The 18,936-nt window shown below is 45.6% G+C and overlaps 1 protein-coding gene across 3 annotated transcripts in view; it reads right to left on the bottom strand.

Annotated features, from left to right (window-relative positions):
* Positions 1–5,795: 5,795 nt before the first annotated feature.
* Plin2 (perilipin 2) overlaps positions 5,796–18,936 on the bottom strand; it is a 77,535-nt gene continuing 64,394 nt past the window's right edge. The window contains exons 1-8 of one of the 3 annotated variants that reach the window (XM_055629620.1): positions 18,435–18,523; positions 16,967–17,004; positions 16,688–16,883; positions 12,165–12,247; positions 10,636–10,921; positions 9,007–9,188; positions 7,545–7,679; positions 5,796–6,518 (exon numbers count right to left, since the gene is read on the bottom strand). In XM_055629620.1, the coding sequence (XP_055485595.1) occupies positions 6,132–6,518; positions 7,545–7,679; positions 9,007–9,188; positions 10,636–10,921; positions 12,165–12,247; positions 16,688–16,883; positions 16,967–16,996 (1,299 nt within the window). In that variant the 5' untranslated portion in view covers positions 16,997–17,004; positions 18,435–18,523 and the 3' untranslated portion in view covers positions 5,796–6,131. Of the gene's footprint in view, positions 6,519–7,544; positions 7,680–9,006; positions 9,189–10,635; positions 10,922–12,164; positions 12,248–16,687; positions 16,884–16,966; positions 17,005–18,299; positions 18,524–18,936 lie in introns of those variants that run through there. The other 2 variants (XM_055629630.1, XM_055629639.1) reach the window with 2 other exon arrangements.

The raw sequence follows: 18,936 nt of genomic DNA, 5'->3' as shown, positions 1-18,936 counted from the left end.
GAAGGAAGGAAGGAAGGAAGGAAGGAAGGAAGGAAGGAAGGAAGGAAGGAAGGAAGGAAAACTTCGGTCTACCCTACTCTGAAACATAAACATCTTCCTTCACCCGGACTTCCTGTCACTTCAACTGGTCACCTAGCTGACACCTTTCTGAATATATGTTGTGCCAAGCATTATTCTTACCTGTCAAATTCAGCAGCGCACAGATGACCTGCCTGTCACCATCTCACCACTAACTGAGGGTATGATTCCAATTTGGCCTTTTTCTCCTGAATATTACCCCTGCCTTATAGCTCAGCCCCAAGGAGACAGTGAATTTAGGTTAAAAGGCCTCCTCAACTTGCCAAAGTGGCTGTAAAATCCTGTATATCCTGAACACTAAGTAGACTAGGGCAGGAGGATTGCAATGAATTTGAGGCTAGCCTGCACCAAAAACCCTGGAAATATGCCCGAGATTATCCCAGAAATAACTGCTACAACCCAGGATGGTATCAGACTCTCAGAAGAAGCAAGAAGAGTAAGAAAGATCTTCAACACATAGCCATTTTTAAATGTTACAGAATACCCCGTATCACATAAAACCTCTTTGGAAAGTGTACACCTATAGCCTGAAGGTTTTCTTGAGACACGAGCTATAACTATTTAAGCTTATTGGGTCAAAGACACCTCACAGGACCATCACAGATAAAGTAACTCAGTATTGAGTTACTCCTAGAACTGCATCAGATCTGAGATCTAACTGGCCCATCCCACGGGAGCCAAGAAAGGTCCAGCTGGCAAGAGACTTCCTCTCCTCCCACACCTGCTTTCCCAGGCACCAGTTAGACTCTGCTTCTTAAAGATCTGTATTTCTCTCCCCTCCTCTGTAAGTAATACTCTAAAAGGAGTATCAAGAAAAACCCAAAATTCAGTTTCTCTTTTTACTTCACTAGCTCCTCAGTACCTTAAGTGTCTAGAGCTGGGTGTGGTGGCACACGCCTTTAGTCCCAGCACTTGGGAGGCAAGAGCAGGCAGATCTCCGTGAGTTCGAGGCTAGCCTGGTCTGCAAAGTAAGTTCTAGGAGATGTGCTTTTTCCTAATCATGTGCTGGCGTTATGATCTTACCTGTGCTGGCCAGTTAGAGACAATGCCTTCATTGTCCCACAGATAGTGTTCTCATATCTAGTGCAAGCTAGTGAAGACCATACAAATGGCTATAGTGGTTTGTGTCTACTACAGTCTGAGCTTTTGGGGAGGCTGAGGAATAAAACAAAACAAAACTTTTAAACAAACAAACAAACAAAAAAACTTGAACCCAAGGGAACTCACTATGTAGACCAGGCTGGCCTCAAATTCAGAGATCCACCTGCCTCTGGTTCTCCAGTGGTGAGATTAAAGACGTGCCCAGCCAAAATGGAAACATTTTAAAGACACCCTCATCTTCAGTATTTCATCGCCATCTGTAGAGAAATCACTGATCTGTAAAAGATGAGGAACTAAAGATACTAATGGGCAATACTCCATATTCTCTTTAGTTTTTGTTTCTTTGGGGTTTTTGGTTGGTTGGTTGGTGGGGTTTGTTTTGTTTGTTTGTTTTTGTCTTCTTGTTTTTATCTTTGTTTTTGTTTTTGCACATGAGTAACTACAGAGTTCTTCACTCTGGCTCACCACACCAGATCTCAGACAGCTTTACTGACTTGCCATGGTAAGATAACATGCTAGCAAATCTGTTAAAATTAAAATTCCTGTCAGTTTGTGCGCCAGTGAAGCTGAGAGATTTGAAGACACCAAACATTGATAAACCAATGAAAAGCATGCTTGCACAAATTCTCTAAACAGAGACACAGGCAGACAAAACCACAGCCAGTACTCACAGCTCATGATAAACCACAGGGGATTCTTCTAAGAGTTATCTGCATTATAGCCTAGCTTTGAAGTTGCTTCGATTTGTTTGAGGCAAGGTCTCTCTGCTTAGCCTTAGCTGTCCTAGAACTCACTTTACAGACCAGGCTAGCCTCGAACTCACAGAGATCTGCCTGCTCTTGCCTCCCAAGTGCTGGGACTAACGGCGTGTGCCACCACACCCAGCTCTAGTCTATATTCTGTTGCTCAGGAAAAATAAATTTCAAACCTGTATCCTTTTCATAATCAATTTAGTTGGCACCGGAACATTTGTAATGGAGAAACACAAGAGTATACTTTGAGAATTAAGTAGCCAGCGTTGTGACACTTGCCTATAATCTCAGTCCTCAGAAGATTAAAGGCAGCCAGAGTGGTGTAGCAACATTAGTCTCAAAAAAAAAAAAAAAAAGGAAAAAGAAAAGCATGCATGTAGTTATTACAAATGAATTCTCCCAGCCAGGTATCAACACCTAGAGTTCTTGTACTCTAAAGTCTGCTGGAGTCTGGGAGTTAGGCCAGCTTGAGCACCACAGTAAGACCCCATCTCAAAACGAAAAACACTGGGCTAGTGAGATGGCTCAGCAGGTAAAGATGCTTGCTGCCAAACCTGATGAGTTGAGCTGGACGGAAGAACCCACATGGTAGGAGAAAATGGACTCCCATGAGTTGCCCTCTGTTCCACACCCATCATGGCACCCATATGTCCACTAAAGCAAATAAATGAACATAAAAAAACATTTTCATACCTGCAAATACAAATATTTCCATCAATAGACTACCCACAGGCACAGAACGGTAAGATTACAGCTGATCTGAACTAAGAAAAAATAATAATAATAAGGAGCAGAGACCCATGAATGATCTGCCTTTCCTGGTAGTCCGTAACTGCCACACAATGACAACTGCCAGAATGCCTGGGAGTCCCAGCCCCCACAACAAGGACACAGGTAAAGTCACATACTCTTTCTTGGTATTTTGTTTCACTTGAGTGTGTGTGTAAGTGTGTGTGTTTCATTGGTTTTGGTGGGGTTTTCTCCTTTGTTTTGTTTTTCAAAACACGGTTTCTCTGTGAAGCCCTGGCTGTCCTGGAACTCACTAGACCAGGCTGGCTTGAACTCAGAGATCCTCCGGCCTCTACCTCCCAAGTGCTAGGATTAAAGAAATGTGTCACCACCATCTGGCTGCTCCTTCTTGCTTTCATGGGAAGGCCTGAGCCAGGGCAGAGACAACCTTCTTAAGAGTTTAGTTCTAGGGAAGGACAGCCCTGCTCACCTCCTTAGCATGACAGGCAGAGCACGTGGCTCTAGAATTTGCTTTCTTTTTTAAAGATGGGGTTTCCCTGTGTAGACTTGGCTGTCCTGGACCCGCTTTGTAGACCAAGCTAGCCTTGAACTCACAGAGATCTGCTTGTTGTTGCCTCCCTGAGTGCTGGGATCATAGGTGTGCGCCACTACACCTGGCTGCTTTCTTTAAATAAAAATAAATCTATCTTAAAATAGTTTTACTTTATGCATAGGACTATTTTGCTTGGTTGTATGCACGTGTACCATGTGCATACAGTGACCACAGTTGCTAGAAGAATGCATCAGAGCTCTTGGAACTGGGCTACAAGCAGCTGTGAGCCTTCGTGTGGGTGCTAGGGATGGAACCCAGGAGGTCCTCTGCAGGAGCAGGAAATGCTCTTAACCAATGAGTCATCTCTCCACCTCAGGAATTTGCTGTCTTAAAAATACCTTAGGGTGTCTCTGAACGCACTATATAACCATGGGTGATCTTGAACTTGTGATTTCCCTGCCAGCAATTCCAACATGCTAGGATCACAGGAGTGCACACACCTAGCTTATGAGGTGTTAGGGATTGAACCCAGGGTTTAGCGCATGCCAGGAAAGCACTCTGCCAGTTAAGCTGCTGCCCCAGCCTGCATTCGAAGTTTTGAAAGTTTGATGAGTCTGCAGTTTGTGCTAAGGAGACTCATAACAGTCCTAAGCAACAGGTCACCCCTTAAAGGGGCTAGACATCTGGCTACCACGGGCAGATTCCTTACTTCTTACTTCTATTTTCCTATGGGCGCCTCACCAACAACTGAAGTTGTTTTCTCACTCAGGAATAGCACAGCCAGTTATTCAGGCAAAGTGGTCAACGAGCAATCTTAACTGCTGACCAACTTTTTAACTGGGCTCATGGCAAAAATAAATTAAAAGTGAATAAATAAATATTAAAAATCTGCTGTTTTTCAGGGAAAGTGATGCAAACCAACTAATGGTTCCCGGTCCCTTTTGATTCCTTTTCAGCAAAGCAGCCAGCTGTGACCCGACCTTTCTCCTGGCTTAAAAATCGCTGGGACATGAGTAAAAGGACAGAAGGTCCAGTTGTTGGGAGCACTGGATCCCCTAGCATGGGACCTGCAGTTTGATTCCCAGTATCCACATGTTGGCTCCTAATTACAGATCCAGTCCCAGGGAACCCTGTCCTCTTCTGACCTCCACAGGTATTAGACATGCACAAAGTGCACATACATACATACATACATACATACATACATACATACATACACACACACACACATGCCGACAAAGCACTCAAACACACATAACAAACCGAAAGAAAATGTTTTAAAATCTTCTCAGGAACTGGGTAAATTGGCAAATGAACAGCTGCCACCTAATAAGATTCTAATGTATTACGTGAGCAATTTTTTCCCTTGTCTTCTATTTTTCTGAGACAGGGTCTCATGTAGCCCAGACCTCCAAACTCAGAGAGTGCCTCTAGAGTGTGGGATTAAAGTCGTCAGCACACTAGGAATATGCTTAGACCTTCTTCATCTTCTACATGCTAGGATTTCAGGCATGTGCCACCATGGCACCAAGCCCTGCTTTTTGCTTTTGTTGGAGTTACTTTTCAAGGCTCAAAAGAGTGTACAGGGGGGGATATGGTCATAGACTGTTTTCTGGCTTCAGACAGTGTCATGTCTTTCTTTTCATTTTTAAATTATATTTTCTGTGAATGGGTGTTCTGCCTATATCATGTGTCTGTAGACTGTGTGTGTTGCATCCCCTTGGGACTGGAGTTAATAGTTGTGGGCTGCCATGTGTGTTCTGGGAATTGAACCTAACTAGTGCTCTTTACCCTTGAGCCATCTCTCCAGTTGCCCCCCTCCTTTTTTTTTTATAATTTACTTTTAAAAAGTGAAGACCCTCCACACTTTGTGTTTTTGTTTTTTACTTTGGACACAGGCTATCTGTGTAGGCCTGCCTTGCCTAGAACCTGCTCTGTAGACATGTAGATCCACCTAACTCTGCCTTCTGAGTACACCGGGGATTAAAGGCATGTACCACCATCTCTGGTGTGTGTGTGTGTGTTGTGTATGCATGCTCGTGCATAAGGAACTCAGACAGCAACAGTCACTTCTCTCCCTCTATCAGGTGGGTGGGTCTCGAACCCAAGTCATCAGGCTTGGCAGCAAGCATCGTTACCTGCTGAGCCCTTTTGCTGACCTCTTTATTCCTTGTTCGGGGTCTTCATGATGCCCAGGCTGCCCTCTAATTCCTGGGTTTAAGTGATCTTCTCCCATCACTCCCCGAGAAGCAGTAACAATGTGTCCAGCCTTGTATTAGCTTTGAGTTTGTTTGAAATTTGTCAGACTTTGTCTTCTAATGCTGAACTCCCCAACAGGCCAACTGGAATTCATGTATGTGTTCAATAATGTCATGCAGGTCAAGCTGGTCAATGCAAGCAACACACAAAGCGCACGTGACAATAGCATAAAAGTGCTCTATCCTGCTAGGAATTTTATTGCATCCAAACACATTTCTTCATAGGGAATTAAAAAACAAACAAACTAAACTCAAGGTGCACAAGCATGCGCCTTGAAGTGAACAATGACGAAGCCTGCTGAGACCACACAGAGCAGATGCCCGTTCAGAGCAGAGAACACATGAATGATTCTTTATTCAGTTCAGACAGACGTGTACAACCAATAAAACAGAGGCCACAGACAAGACCGTAAGTACACCTGAGCTTTTACATTCCACCAGGCTCTCTCAAGACTAGCATGCTCCACTTAGCAGCCAGGTAGAAGGAACTCATGTGCAAGGGCCAGCTGTGGCATGGGCATAGTTCAGCTCTGAATGACCAGAATGAGGACCTTTGTTTGAACTAGCTTCGTTTCCAACCTAAAGCCATCTATTGCGTTAATTTCAATACAGCAAAGGTGTCACCTGGCTGGCTACATTACACTGGTGACAAGAACGGGTTTATTGAGTCTTGAGCTCAGACTGCTGGCCCTTTGGGCTGGTCTTGTCCACCTCTGCGTTCTGAGACTCGGTAGACTGAGGATAAAAGGGACCTACCAGCCAGTTGAGGGGCGTGTTGTTAACAAGGTAATCCATCACATCGTCTAAGGACTCCTTCATTTTCTGCAGCTGCCCCTTGCTAGAAGCGAGGACACCGTCAGACACTTCCTTAAAGGAGGTAGCGTTGCGGAACACGGAGTAAATGTCGCCCGCCGTCACCCCCACGTGTTTGGCCTGATCCTGAATGTGCTGTGGTAACCCTTGGACGTTGGACAGGAGAGTCTGGCACGTAGTCTGGAGCTGCTGAGTCAGGTTGCGGGCGATAGCCAGGGTGCGTGACTCGATGTGCTAAAATTTAAAACAAACTCAAGAATTAGCAATGGACCCAACGGCGCTGTGCGTGATGTAGCCCGACCACGGTAAGCTGGCTATGCATACATACAGGCGTCCACTACATAGGCGGCTTCTCTGACTCTGGAGAACCTCCTTGTTTTTCCCCAGGGAGGAATGCTCGGGCACTGAGCTGAACCCCCAACCAATCCTTGGACTTTTTAGTAACAATACTGAATGCAGCAGCACTAATCACTTCTCAGCTAAGAACGGACACTTAGTGTTTAAGTGATTTGCCCAATTAGCGGCTGGAAAGCAGTTAAGCAGGAAGATTTGAACTGGGGACTGCAAAGGTCACCATCTCAAAGGTGGAGGGCGGACAATCAAAATGTCCACTCCCTGTTGATAACTTAACTTAGACAGTCTATTCCCAAATAGGAAGAAATGATATGAACAAACAATTGATACCGATTTCAGGGGCCTGCTGGCGTCGGGGACACTAAGAACCACTCTGTACAATTACACTGAGCCGACGCTGGACCATCAGCCCGTTTGTTCTTTCGGTAGTTTACTAACATCGGTTCTCAGCTGTGTCCTCATCCCCTCTAGCAGCCACCTGACTCACCCATTTGAAGGCAGGTACTATGCACCACTGACACACCCCAGCCCTCTCTTTATTTTTAAGAATACTTAAACTGCATTTACTGCGTGCATTTATGCAGAGGCCAGAGGAGGACCTGAGGGAGCTGGAGAGGAGAACCTGGGTTGGTTATCTCCTTCTAACAAATGGGTACCTGGCGCCTTCACCTACTTATCCGTCTCACCAGCGCCTCTCTACTTTTTTATTCAAATATACGCCCAGGCTGGCCCTGAACCTGTTATCCTCCTGCCTCAAGACTCCAAATAGCCGGTATTCCATGTCTGTGCCACCAGGCAGGGGCTGATAGGAATAGATTCTGAGGGAGCTCATAGGGAAACTGAAACAAAAAGTGTGGTAAGAACTTCTCCAGGCGCCGCCCTGAACGGCTCTGCCTGCCATCTTACCTCAGCACAATGGGACTCATCCGTGTCATCGTAGCCGATGCTTCTCTTCCACTCCACCCAGGAGACGTAGAGCTTATCCTGAGCGCCCTGAATTTTCTGGTTGGCACTGTGCACATTCTTCCTGGCGAACTCAATCTGCCATGAGACAAGACAGGTGAACACGGCAGCTCTTCGTTTCCCGTCTGCTGGACACCCCAGTTTAAAGAGAGCTGCACGCACTTACTGACTCAGCAGTCAGCCGAGCAGCAGCAGCTCTTTATTGCCTCTTGGCAACTCAACTATTAAATTGTTGATGCCAAATGTGTCTCCTGTTTAGCACAAGAAAAAGAGTTTATATCTGCATGAAGAGGAAATGAGAGTTAAAAGAAAAAAGGTGTGGGGGTAAAATAGAAAAGGAAGAAGGCCAGGCACAGTGGTGCATGCCTGGAATCCCAGCACTGAGGGGGCAGAGAATTGGTACAAGTTTGAAGATAGCTTGGTCTGTTCTGAGCCAGCCTGAACTACATAGCCCTTCCTCTTCCTTGTTACTAGCCACCTGTTTTTCCAAGAAGAAACTGGCGTTCAATCGAGTACATGCCGTTCTTATATTTTTGGTTGTGAGCCTAGCCTTGAGCGGCTGAGCCATCTCTCCAGCCCAGGACCATTCTTTAACTTGGCAATCTTCAATGGCTGCACAATAATTCACTGTGATGTGCTGCAGACCCACCCGGCCCTACTTAAGGTGCACTGTTATCGCCCCTGGCAACTACAAAATGAAAGGCAGATCTGTAAGGCGGATCTCTAACAGAAAAACTGCTCAAGGTATAGATTTAGAACTTTCTAGACTAGCCTGATTTTTTAGGTTTTTTTTTTTTTTTTTTGAGACAAAGACTTAGTCCTGGCTGTCCTAGAACTTGCTATATCGACCAGGCTGGCCTCATACACACAGCTATCCCACTACTCTTCCCTCCATGCGTGCTACAATTAAAGGAAGTGGTTTCCCTTATTCATTTTTTTAAAGTCTTAAGTTATTTTTGTTATGTGTATAAGTGTATGTCTGCATGTATGTGGGTGCACAGCGTGCTTGCTGGTGCTTCCAGAGGCCAGAAGAGGGTGTGGATGCCCTGGAACCAGAGCTGCAGGTGGTTCTGAGCTGCTGTGTGTGTGTGCTGGAGACCTGCCTGCGTGTGCCACAAGTGCTCTTAACCGCCAAGACCTCTCTCCGGCCTCACGGAAGCTGCTCTCTCAGTGCTGTTCACAGCAGCAACCTCTTGTCAGGACCACTGCCAACTCCACCACACTCTGTTCGTGCCACAGGACAGGGAGGGGGCTGGACTCAACACCCCAGGAGACCTAGTTTTAGAGACCTTTCCTAGCGACGCCTGAGCACCCTCCAGTCTCCCACCTAGCTGTGTGTATACAGTATTGAAATTCTTAAGTGTCACAGCTGTATCTACTCTGACCCTTATGACACCGCACTCACCAGGTGAACAGTGGAATGTAGCTGGGAAATGGTCTCCTGGCTCTTCTGCTTGGCGTCCTTAACCCTGCCGAGGGCCTGCTGATAGGCCCGGGAGCGGAGCTTGCTGGACAGGGACCCCAGTCTTACATAGTAACTTGGCTTCTGAACTGTATCAAATCCTTCCACCTTTTTTGCTTCCATCTCTGACAATAAAAGACAAAAAGAAAAAGAGAAAATAAACAAGGGGCCTCAGCTGGGAAGGTAACAAAGATGCTTTCACTTCCTAAGGCTGTTCACACCCTGTATCCGTTACACATTTACACGTTCTTCTTCCAATGAGCATGAACTTAGCAACATGGACCCTGGCACACAGCACAAGCAGTAACAGTAATTAAGCACCACTTGGCCGGTCTCAAACTTGCTATATCACCAAAAGTGGCTTAAACTTTTTTTTTTTGAAGATTTATTTCTATTTCTATGTATGAGTTTTGCTTGCATGTAATCTGCACATCGCATGTGTGTGGTGGAACTGTAGTTCCAGACAGTGAGGGTCCTGGGAATTGAATCCAGGCCCTGGCTTTAAATTCTTGATCCTTCTCCTGCCCCTACTTCCCTTGTACTGGGATTACAGGAATAAACCTCCATACCCTACTTTTTTTTTTGAAACATGTTCACTATGCAATCCTGACTGGTCTGGAACTACTATGTGCCTCTACCTGTAATACCAGCACTTAGAAGACAGAAACAAAAAGATCAGGAGTTCAAAGTTAGCATCATCTATTTAGTGAGTCTGAGACCAGCCTGGGCTATGAGAAACCCTGTCTGAGTAAACAAACAAATAACAAGAAAGAGTTCGTACTTGGGATCAAAGGCATCCTCATCTACAGAGTGAGTTCAAGGCTAGCCTGGATTATGTAAGATCACTAAAAGAAAAAAAATTAAAAGGCCGGGAATATGGCTAAGTGGGCAGAAGCACCTGCCACAAAGCCTGATGACCCGAGTTTGATCCCAGCACCCACACTGTGGTGGTTTACGTGAGAATGGCCCTTAGAGACCTTTGGTTGAATATTTGGTTCACAGTTGCTGGAACTGTATGGAAAGGATGAGGAGGTGTGGCCTTGATGGAGCAGGCTTTAGGGTTTTAAATTTGGGTGTCATTCCCAGCATGCTCTCTCCGCCTCTAGCTTGTTGATCAAGATGTAGCTCTCAGCTGTTTCTGCTGCCATGCTTTTGCTCCATCCCCATGGCCTCTCACTCTCTGAAACCATGAAGACCAATTAAATGTTTTTTTTATAAGTTGCCTTGGTCATAATATTCTGTCACAGCACGAGAACAGCGACTAAGACACACACACAGGAAGGGCAGAACCAGCCCTGCAGCTTGTCCTTGACTTCCACATGTGCATCCTGGCATGCATGCACACCACATACCACACAAAATAAGATGTCATTTCATTGATTGATTGATTGGCTGGCTGGTTAAAGGTAATGGTGGCTTTTGGCTGGGTGTGGTGGTGCACACTTATCCCTGCACAAACAGGCATATCTCTCTTGAGTTCAAGGCCAACCTGGTCTACACTGCAAGTTACCCACCAGCCAGGGCTACGCTGTGAGACCTTTCTCTAAATAGTGAACATGAAAGCACCACTACCTAGCTCCTCCTGAGTGAGGGGGAGGTACTGGTCTACCAGCAGCTCCGACTTGGCAAGTGCATTTTCTACTCCACTGCTCACAAGCTGCACCATCCGACTCCCCAAAACTGTGTTGATGCCGCCATTGACCACAGACTTGGTCCTTTCCACGCCGCCAGTAACTGCTCCCTTGGTCTTATCCACCATCCCTGTGATCGTGCTGGCCACAGAATCCTTGGCTCCGACCACAGTAGTTGTCACTGCGTCCTTCGCCCCAGTCACGGCACCTTTGGCATTGGCAACAACCTGGGAACAGAGAAATAGACAAGCCGGCTTATGAGAAACATGGGCGAATGACATGGGCTACGTAGCTAAATAGTTAAAGATGGACTGAACATGCCCTCTTACTTCCCGTCTTGGGCACAGCATTAAGATTTAATGAGGCTGAATGCCTCCATCAGGACTATTTGTCCTACCAGCCACTCCCTTAGGATTGTTAGATGTGCAAATAAAATAAATAGGAAATTAATCAGTTTGTTGAGGCAAGTTGTCTTGAGCTACAACCACAGTACATAAGTCATGCTGGATATTAAAAACAAGTCATCAAAAAAACTTTTTTTTTAAATTTTTTAAGAATGAGTCTTATTGTGTAGATCAGGCTGGCTTTTAACTCACAGTGAACACTCTGCCTCTACATAGAATCCTGAGATTCAAATCATGTACCAGTATATTAGCCAACCATTCATCAAAATTTAAATACCCCAAATGGGAAATAATTCCATAAGCAACATAAGTGAAAATTTTAGAGACACAGAAAAGTATTCTAAGGGCTGTACACTAAACTCACCTATTTAAATGGTGAGAAACACAGCAGAGTTTACTCCTAACTGATATCATTTTGTGCAAGGCTGTATTGTTTTTTTTTTTTTTTAAGATTTATTTATTTTATGTATATGAATGCTCTGTTTTCATATACACCAGAAAAGGGAATCAGATTCCATTACAGATGGTTGTGAGCCCCCATGTGGTTGCTGAGACTTGAACTCAGGACCTCTGGAAGAGCAGTCACTTCTCTTAACCACTGAGCCATCTCTCCAGCCCCACAAGGCTGTATTCTTAATCAGAAAGAAAAAAATTAGGGCATTATCTGAACCACATGATCACTAGAATAGATGAAGCAATCGTTTTGCCAACACTGGCTAGCATGTAGTTCCTACCAGGAATTCAGGGAGCCAATCCAGACCATCTCTCCCAGTCTGTAATAAGTCCAGCACCATATGGAATCAGTTATTTGAGAGCAGTTTCACAACAGGAGTCAAGTTACAAACTGCTAGAGACCAGCCTAAAAGCATTTCAACCAAAAGCAGCTAGTTCCTCTGTTTCTTAGACTCAACCCCATAGTAGCTCAGGAAGATGGGGAGAGGCCATTACTCCTTCCAAACCACACCTAGCTCCAGCTTAAGGGAAAGATTTGTGGCATACAGAGCCTGGCCTAAGGAGAACATGAAAACACTATGAGCAGCGAGCCTCAGCACTGTCCCAAGCTTACCTCCGCTGTTGGCTGATTCAGAATAGGCAGTCTTTCCTCGATCCTGTCTAGCCCCTTGCAGGCATAGGTATTGGCCACGGCAACTGCAGGAAACACAGATGGGAAGATGAATCACTACTGTAAGAATAGAATGAACACACAGAACGATACTGAAGGGCTTTATTTAGCCTCATTCCAACAAAACTGCAAAATACCAAGAAATGCAGTTTTGTTTTCCTTAAAACCACAAATCTACTTCCTGGTTTCTCTAGCACAGACATGAAGATATCTGGCAGGTTCCTGGTTACTTTCTTCCAGTAACAGGTAAGTAACAGGGTGTATGGGAAAAGTACCTAAGGAAGAAGGCCTCAATGTTAGTGGCAGAGTAGGCAAGCTTCCACTGAACCTTCACTCAGGAAATAAAGTAACTGAAAACTCTCAGAATTAGCATTTCCAGGCTGGGTTAATCCTACTTATCTCAGGACATCGAGATACATTCTGGAATCTCACCAGTGAACCGTAGCACCCCGGATCTCCCTACCATGGCCCAGATTTTAGTCTAAGCTTCCACTTTAAACCTGACAGTTTAAACCTGACAGAGTGGGCACGGTGGCACACTCCTGTAATCCCAGTGCTCAGGAGGCAGAGGCAGGAGGATGGCTGTGAGTTTGAGGCCAGCCTGGTCTACAAAGCGATTCCAGGACAGCCAAGGCTACACAGAGAAACCCTGTCGGGGGCGGGGGATAATAGGCCCAAGTATCCACACCAAATTCACTAGGGAATTAGCACTGTTAGAATAGCTGTTTCTTAAAGGATCCTTATAATCCCAGGCTTTTCTTACTCCATTGTGTGCTTTTATCTCACTATTTTTCTAGATTTTCAATGAAGTCATTGATATGGGCTATTGTTTTGCAGACACAAGTGTTTAATGATACACATTTCCCCCCACACTTCTTTAGTGGCACAATCATGCATTTTGATGTTTTTAGTTTTCTGAAGCTTGAAATATTTCCTTATTTACCTTTTATCAAGTATAATTACAGATGTATGCCACCATGCCCACCTGAATGTGATTTCTTCGTAGATTTTAATAAATTCCAGTATTATGTAACTTCACAAGCCACTTTCTTTGGTTGTCTTTATTACCCTAGAGTCAATGGTGATATGCATATATTATAATCATTACAGTCTAAGTAGCTGCTCATTCTGTTTCTAGTACATTTTAAATCTTTTAAGCTATTGACTTGTAACTCACATGCCACATAATTCACCCACTTCAATGCATAATTCAGTCTGTTCTGTTAGATTTCCAGATAAGTGCAATCATTACCAAGCTCAATTTTACATTTTTTGATACCTTCAAATCCTTCTTAAGCATACCAATACATATTTATGAAAAAAAAAAAGACACCCATTTCTTTGTATGCTAGGCAGAAAATTTAAGAAACATGTTTAACAGCAGAACTCTGTTTCCTTTAGATACACCCCTGTGCCTTACTGACTGTTCTGTTGCTGTGAAGAGGCACCCAGAGCAAGGCGACTCTCATAGAAGAAAGTATTGGGAAAACAATCTGGTGGTTCCTCTAAAATTGAAGAAAAAAAATTTAGTGTTTATGGGTGGGCGTTTCACTTGCATGTGTATCAAGGGCACAAGCCTGGTGTCTGCAGAAGACCACAAAAAGCCACTAGGTCCCCTGGAACTGGAGTTACAGATAGCTGTAAGCCACCATGTGGGTGCTGGGACTCTCATCCAGGTTGTCTAGAAGAGCAGCCAGCGCTCTTAACCCTCACTCATCTCTCCAGCCTCAGCTCCTCTGAAATTTAAATGGAGTTATTAAAGACCCAGAAACTGCACTCCTAACTACATACTAAGGACACTGAAAGCATTTACCCCAAAGCTTGTACAAACATATGTTCACAGAAGCACTATTCACCACCACCTTCCCAGGGTAAGTGCAACCTAAATGCTCATCAGCTGACAAGTGGATAAAATGCTGGGGCTGGGGAGCAGCTTGGTGGCTGAAGTGCTGAGCACAAAAGCTTGAAGAACAGAATTCAGATCCCCAGGGTCCCACACAGTGTGCATCACAAAGGCATCTGCAATCACAGATCAGAGAGCCAACTGGCTAGCCCAGGTAGCCATATAGATCAGCGATCTGGCTGATGGCTGCCATCAATCTCCACCTCCACATACCTGCACCTGCACAGACACACACACAGAGGGGGAGGAGTATTGTCCTGGTGAGTTTTTATGTCAACTTGACACAAGCTAGAGTGATCAGAAAGAAGGGTACCTCAATTGAGAAAATGCCTCCATAAGAGAGCTGTTTGCAAGCCTGTAGGGTATTTTCTTAATTAGTGAAGGATGGAGAGTGTCCAGCCTATTGGGCAGGGGGAGGAGGGTCCCCCAAGTTCGTAGTCTTGGGTTTTATAGGCAAGCTGAGCAAGCCATGAGAATCAAGCCAGTAAGCAGCACTCTTCCTTCCATGGCCCCTGAGTCAGTTCTTGCCTCCAGGGTCCTGCCCAGTTTCAGTTCCTGCCTTGGCTTCCCTTAATGGATTGTGATTCAGGATACGTAAGCCAAAAACCTTTTCCTCCTCTAGTTGCTTTTGGATTTATGGTGTTTCGTCACACCAACAGTAACTGCTTGCTCTTCCAGAGGTCCTGAGTTCAATTCCCAGCAACCACATGGTGGCTCACAACCATCTAGAATGAGATCTGGTGCCCTCTGCTGGTGTTCAGGCATACATGCAGACAGAACATTGTATACATAATAAAATAAATAAATCTTAAAAAAAAAAATGAAAGGAAATAAACACAGCTGTCATGACCATGAAACACGTGCAAGGCTTCATGTCACAGATAAGTTCTGAAAACCTCTCTAAGTGAAAGAAGCCTGTTGCAGAAGTCCATGTTTTATGACTCTGCTTGTACCAAAGGCTAAAAATAATTTCACGTGAAAACACATTAATAGCAAGCTGAAGGGGCTGTTAGGAAATAGGGACTGCCTGCTAATGAAAATGAGCTTGCTCTCACTGTTCGAAGTTCTGGGGAGCAAACCCAGGATCTCATACATGCCAGAAAAGCACCCTACCACGGAGCGACAGCCACTTTTACTTTAAGTAGACTGCTTGTGCAGTGTGTTTTTCTTACCTCAATAAGGTTAGCATGCAAAATAAAAAGGGCTGGGCCGATGATGTGGCTCAGTGGTTGAGGGCCTACCCAGGAAGCACTACGAAAGCAGTAAGTTCTACCCCTGGTACTGCATAAACCAGGCACGTGGGTTCAGGGCTGTAATTCCAGCCACTGGAGAGGATAAGGCAGAGGGATAGATTTAGCCTGGAGTTTGAGGACAAAGTTATGAAGTGAGTTCCAGCCCAGCAGGGGCTACAATGTATAAGGTTGTGTCAAAAGTCTGGGCACACAAGATAGCTCAGTGAGGAAGGGTGCTATCTGCCAAGCCTGGTGACCTGAATCGGACCTCTGTTGTTCTCTGACCATGGCATATATACACCTACATACAAATAATAAATGTAATAAGCAGATTATGTAAAAATAACAATCTAAGCCAGGAGTAGTGGTGCACAGCTTTAATCCCCACACTCAGGAGGTAGAGGCAGGCAGATCACTCTGAGGCCAGCCTGGTCTACAGAGTGAGTTCCAAGGCTACAGAGAAACTCCATCTTGAAAAACAACAAAACAAAACAAATAAAAAAATAAGTCTGGGGTGGTAGTCCACACCTGTAATCCCAGCACTCTGGGAGGCAGAGGCAGGCCAGTCTCTGAGTTCGAGGGCTGCCTGGGTCTACAAAGTGAGTCCAGGACAGCCAAGGCTACACAGAGAAACCCTGTCTCAAAAAACAAACAAACAAACAAAAAACCCACACACACACAAAAAAAGAAAAACAAAAAAAGTAATAAAAATTTGTTTTTCATCTTGCACATACTATATGAGAAAAGTAATGCAGTTCATCCTGGGATGATTCCTTTGTAATTTCAGTTACTAATACAAGAGCATTTTGGAAATTTTGTTTCCTTTTTTTTTTTTTTTTTTTTCCCCCTTGAGACAAGTTTTCACTGTATAGCTCTGGCTAACCTGGAATTTGCTAAGTAGACAAGGCTAGGCTTGAACTCAAAGATCTGCCTGCCTCCACCTCCAGAGTTCTGGGACTAAGGGCACACCACCGCCTTTCTTCCTTTTTGAGACAATGTCTTATACAGCCCAGGCCGCCTGGAGTCCATTATGTAGCCACGGCTGGCCTCTCTCCCCCCCCCCGCCCCCCCCGTCCCCCATGACAGGTATGAGCCATGACGCCTGGCTGGGAAGTTTCTGTTAGAGTAAGGTATCTGCCGTGGCTACAACGCAGTTCTTGTTTAACTGTTGTGATGTGACGCAACAGTTAAAAGCAGTCCTTCTGTGTGAATGAGGGACAAACAGACAGTTTGTAGACAGAGCCAGTATTGTGCTTCAGGAAGGCCTGAGGGTTCCTTGGTGTTACTTAGAACTCACCCTACCCTGAGCTCAAAGAAAAATCTGAACTCACTTTGTGGCCCCAGCTTCTGGATGATCGGCAAGGCGCTTGTCACAGCCACGGAAGTCACGGTCTTCACGCCCTTCTCTGCCATCTCACACACAGACCTCAAGTACGGATGCTGGTCCTTCGTGCTGACGTAAGCGGAGGACACGAGTTCATAGGTAGAGCTCACCAAGGGCAAGCTGGCCACCCTGGTCACCACGCTCTGCAACCATGGAGGAACAGGGATTAATGACTCAAAGGACAAGAAAGAACCGGGTCAAGAAACGAGTACTTAAAAAATCATACCGGTTGTGGATCAACTGCTACAGACGCCATTTTTCAACCTGGAGAGAGAAGAAACTGGTTTCAGAACATTGGGAATCAATTCCTGCCCCACCCTTGGCAGGTGCACAAGTCCAGCACAGAAAGTTTCAGTTTCCCACCCTCTAACTCAGAGCCCTCTCTGGGGCCAACAGCCTGACTGAGGCAAGGCTCCAGAGCTGTTCACACACCTTAAATAAGAAACATAGTCTTGACGGTGCCCTGTCTCTTAAACAAGACATTAGGAATGCCTTTGAAATGTCTGTTCTCAAAAATGCTAGCCAGAAAGGCAAAGGATTCAGTTCCAACAGAAGACGTCTTAGCTTCCTCACACACCTGCCCTTGATTTTGTATTTCTGCGACAGGATATCTCTGTATAACAGTCCTGGCTATCCTGGAACTAGTTTTGTAGACCATACTGACCTCGAACTTACAGATCCATCTCTGCCTCTCAGGGTGTGAGGATTAAAGGCATATACCACCAAACAGGGTCTCACTGTGTTAACCCTAGGCAGCCTAGAATTCATTATCTTGGCCAGGCTGGCTTCCAGCTAAGAGATATGCTTGGCTCTGCCTCCCAAGTACCAGGATTAAAGGCGGCCTCGATCCACTTAACTCTCAGCCTGTCTAAAGCCCAGACTGGTCCTCCTTACTTGACTTCCCTAGTGTTGGGATTAGGCCCAGGCCACCAAGCCTGCTCTCAGGATCAGGGCAATCAAACTGTGACACGGTGTTTACCATTCTTGAGAACAAGATTGAAACCGGCAGTGGATGCCCTATGCAGATTGAGCTCCAGAAAGAGTCACTCCAGGGAACTAAAGAACAACTCAGGACAGGCACTAGCTGTAAAACTTAGTATCCCGGTGACCCACACCCACACGAAACTGCCTTCTGCCCAGCAACAAAACCTGTCTAGATGCAGCTCAGCCCTCTGACAAAGTTCCCAGTTCCTAAGAATTGCCCTGAGGGCAGAAACTTCAAGCAGTATCCATAATGTAGTGCAGCCCATAAAATATCCCTTTAAGACAGCCAGGGCTACACAGAGAAACCCTGCAGGTGGGGGGCAATCTTTTTACACAGGTTTCCAGGGGGGTGGTGATGCTGAGGCAGGGTAGGAGCACAAGTTCAAGCCCAGCTTGGGCTATAGAGCCCGAGGGCAGCCATGGCTGCCTAGCGAAACACTAAAAAAAAAGACAATTCTCAACTATGCATCCCATAAGTACTTCTGTAAGGCGTTCCCCTTTAAATAAAACCTCAAACAGCACACATGCAAGTTGCTCTAACACAGCCCGGACGGAAGTGCAGGCAGAAAGGAAACCTCTAGAACAAAAGCCGGAGCTTCCTCAGCCAGCCCGGAGCGGTCCGCCACCCGCCACCACCCGTTGCTGCAGCCCCGAGCCCGGCGTAGGCAGAGCGGTGGCCGCCTGGGAGCCAGATCTGGTGCTGCACCCACCGAACCGGAGAGCAGAAGAGCGAACAAGTCGGCACCGTCTGGATCAAAGCCCAGCAAGGCAACCCGAGCGACTGCTAAATACCGCCTGGCTGCCCCGCCCATGCCTCCACCACACGTGACAACCCAGCCGCCTGGGGCCGCTGAACCCGGCCAGAGGAACAGAGCCAGGAGAGGCTAGCTGTCTAAGTTAGGGCTGTGTTGCAAAGGTGCAAGAACGCCTTGGGGTTCTGGAAAATGCAGACAAATTAACAAGAGCCCTCAGAAAAGAACGCTTCAAAAATGCAAGTCGTCGTTCTAACTTTTGACTTTGGATCAAGAAAGTTACAAAGATCTGTGAAATTCCAACGCAATAATGACCTCTAAAGATTTCTGGTTTGCTTCTCTTTGGATTTAAACAATTCATCAAACGGATGTGGTGGCTTCTAATTTGAAAGGTTAATTTGGATTTCCAAAAACAGAGCTTCAGACTGTCTTCTATGTTTTCTTCAGCAAGACATCACCT

This window comes from Psammomys obesus, unplaced genomic scaffold (genome assembly GCF_907164565.1).
Source record: "Psammomys obesus unplaced genomic scaffold, mPsaObe1.curated_primary_1811, whole genome shotgun sequence".
Classification (NCBI taxonomy): domain Eukaryota; kingdom Metazoa; phylum Chordata; class Mammalia; order Rodentia; family Muridae; genus Psammomys; species Psammomys obesus.
Note: the sequence above shows the minus strand (reverse complement) of the source record. Positions and strands in the feature narration are given on the sequence as shown.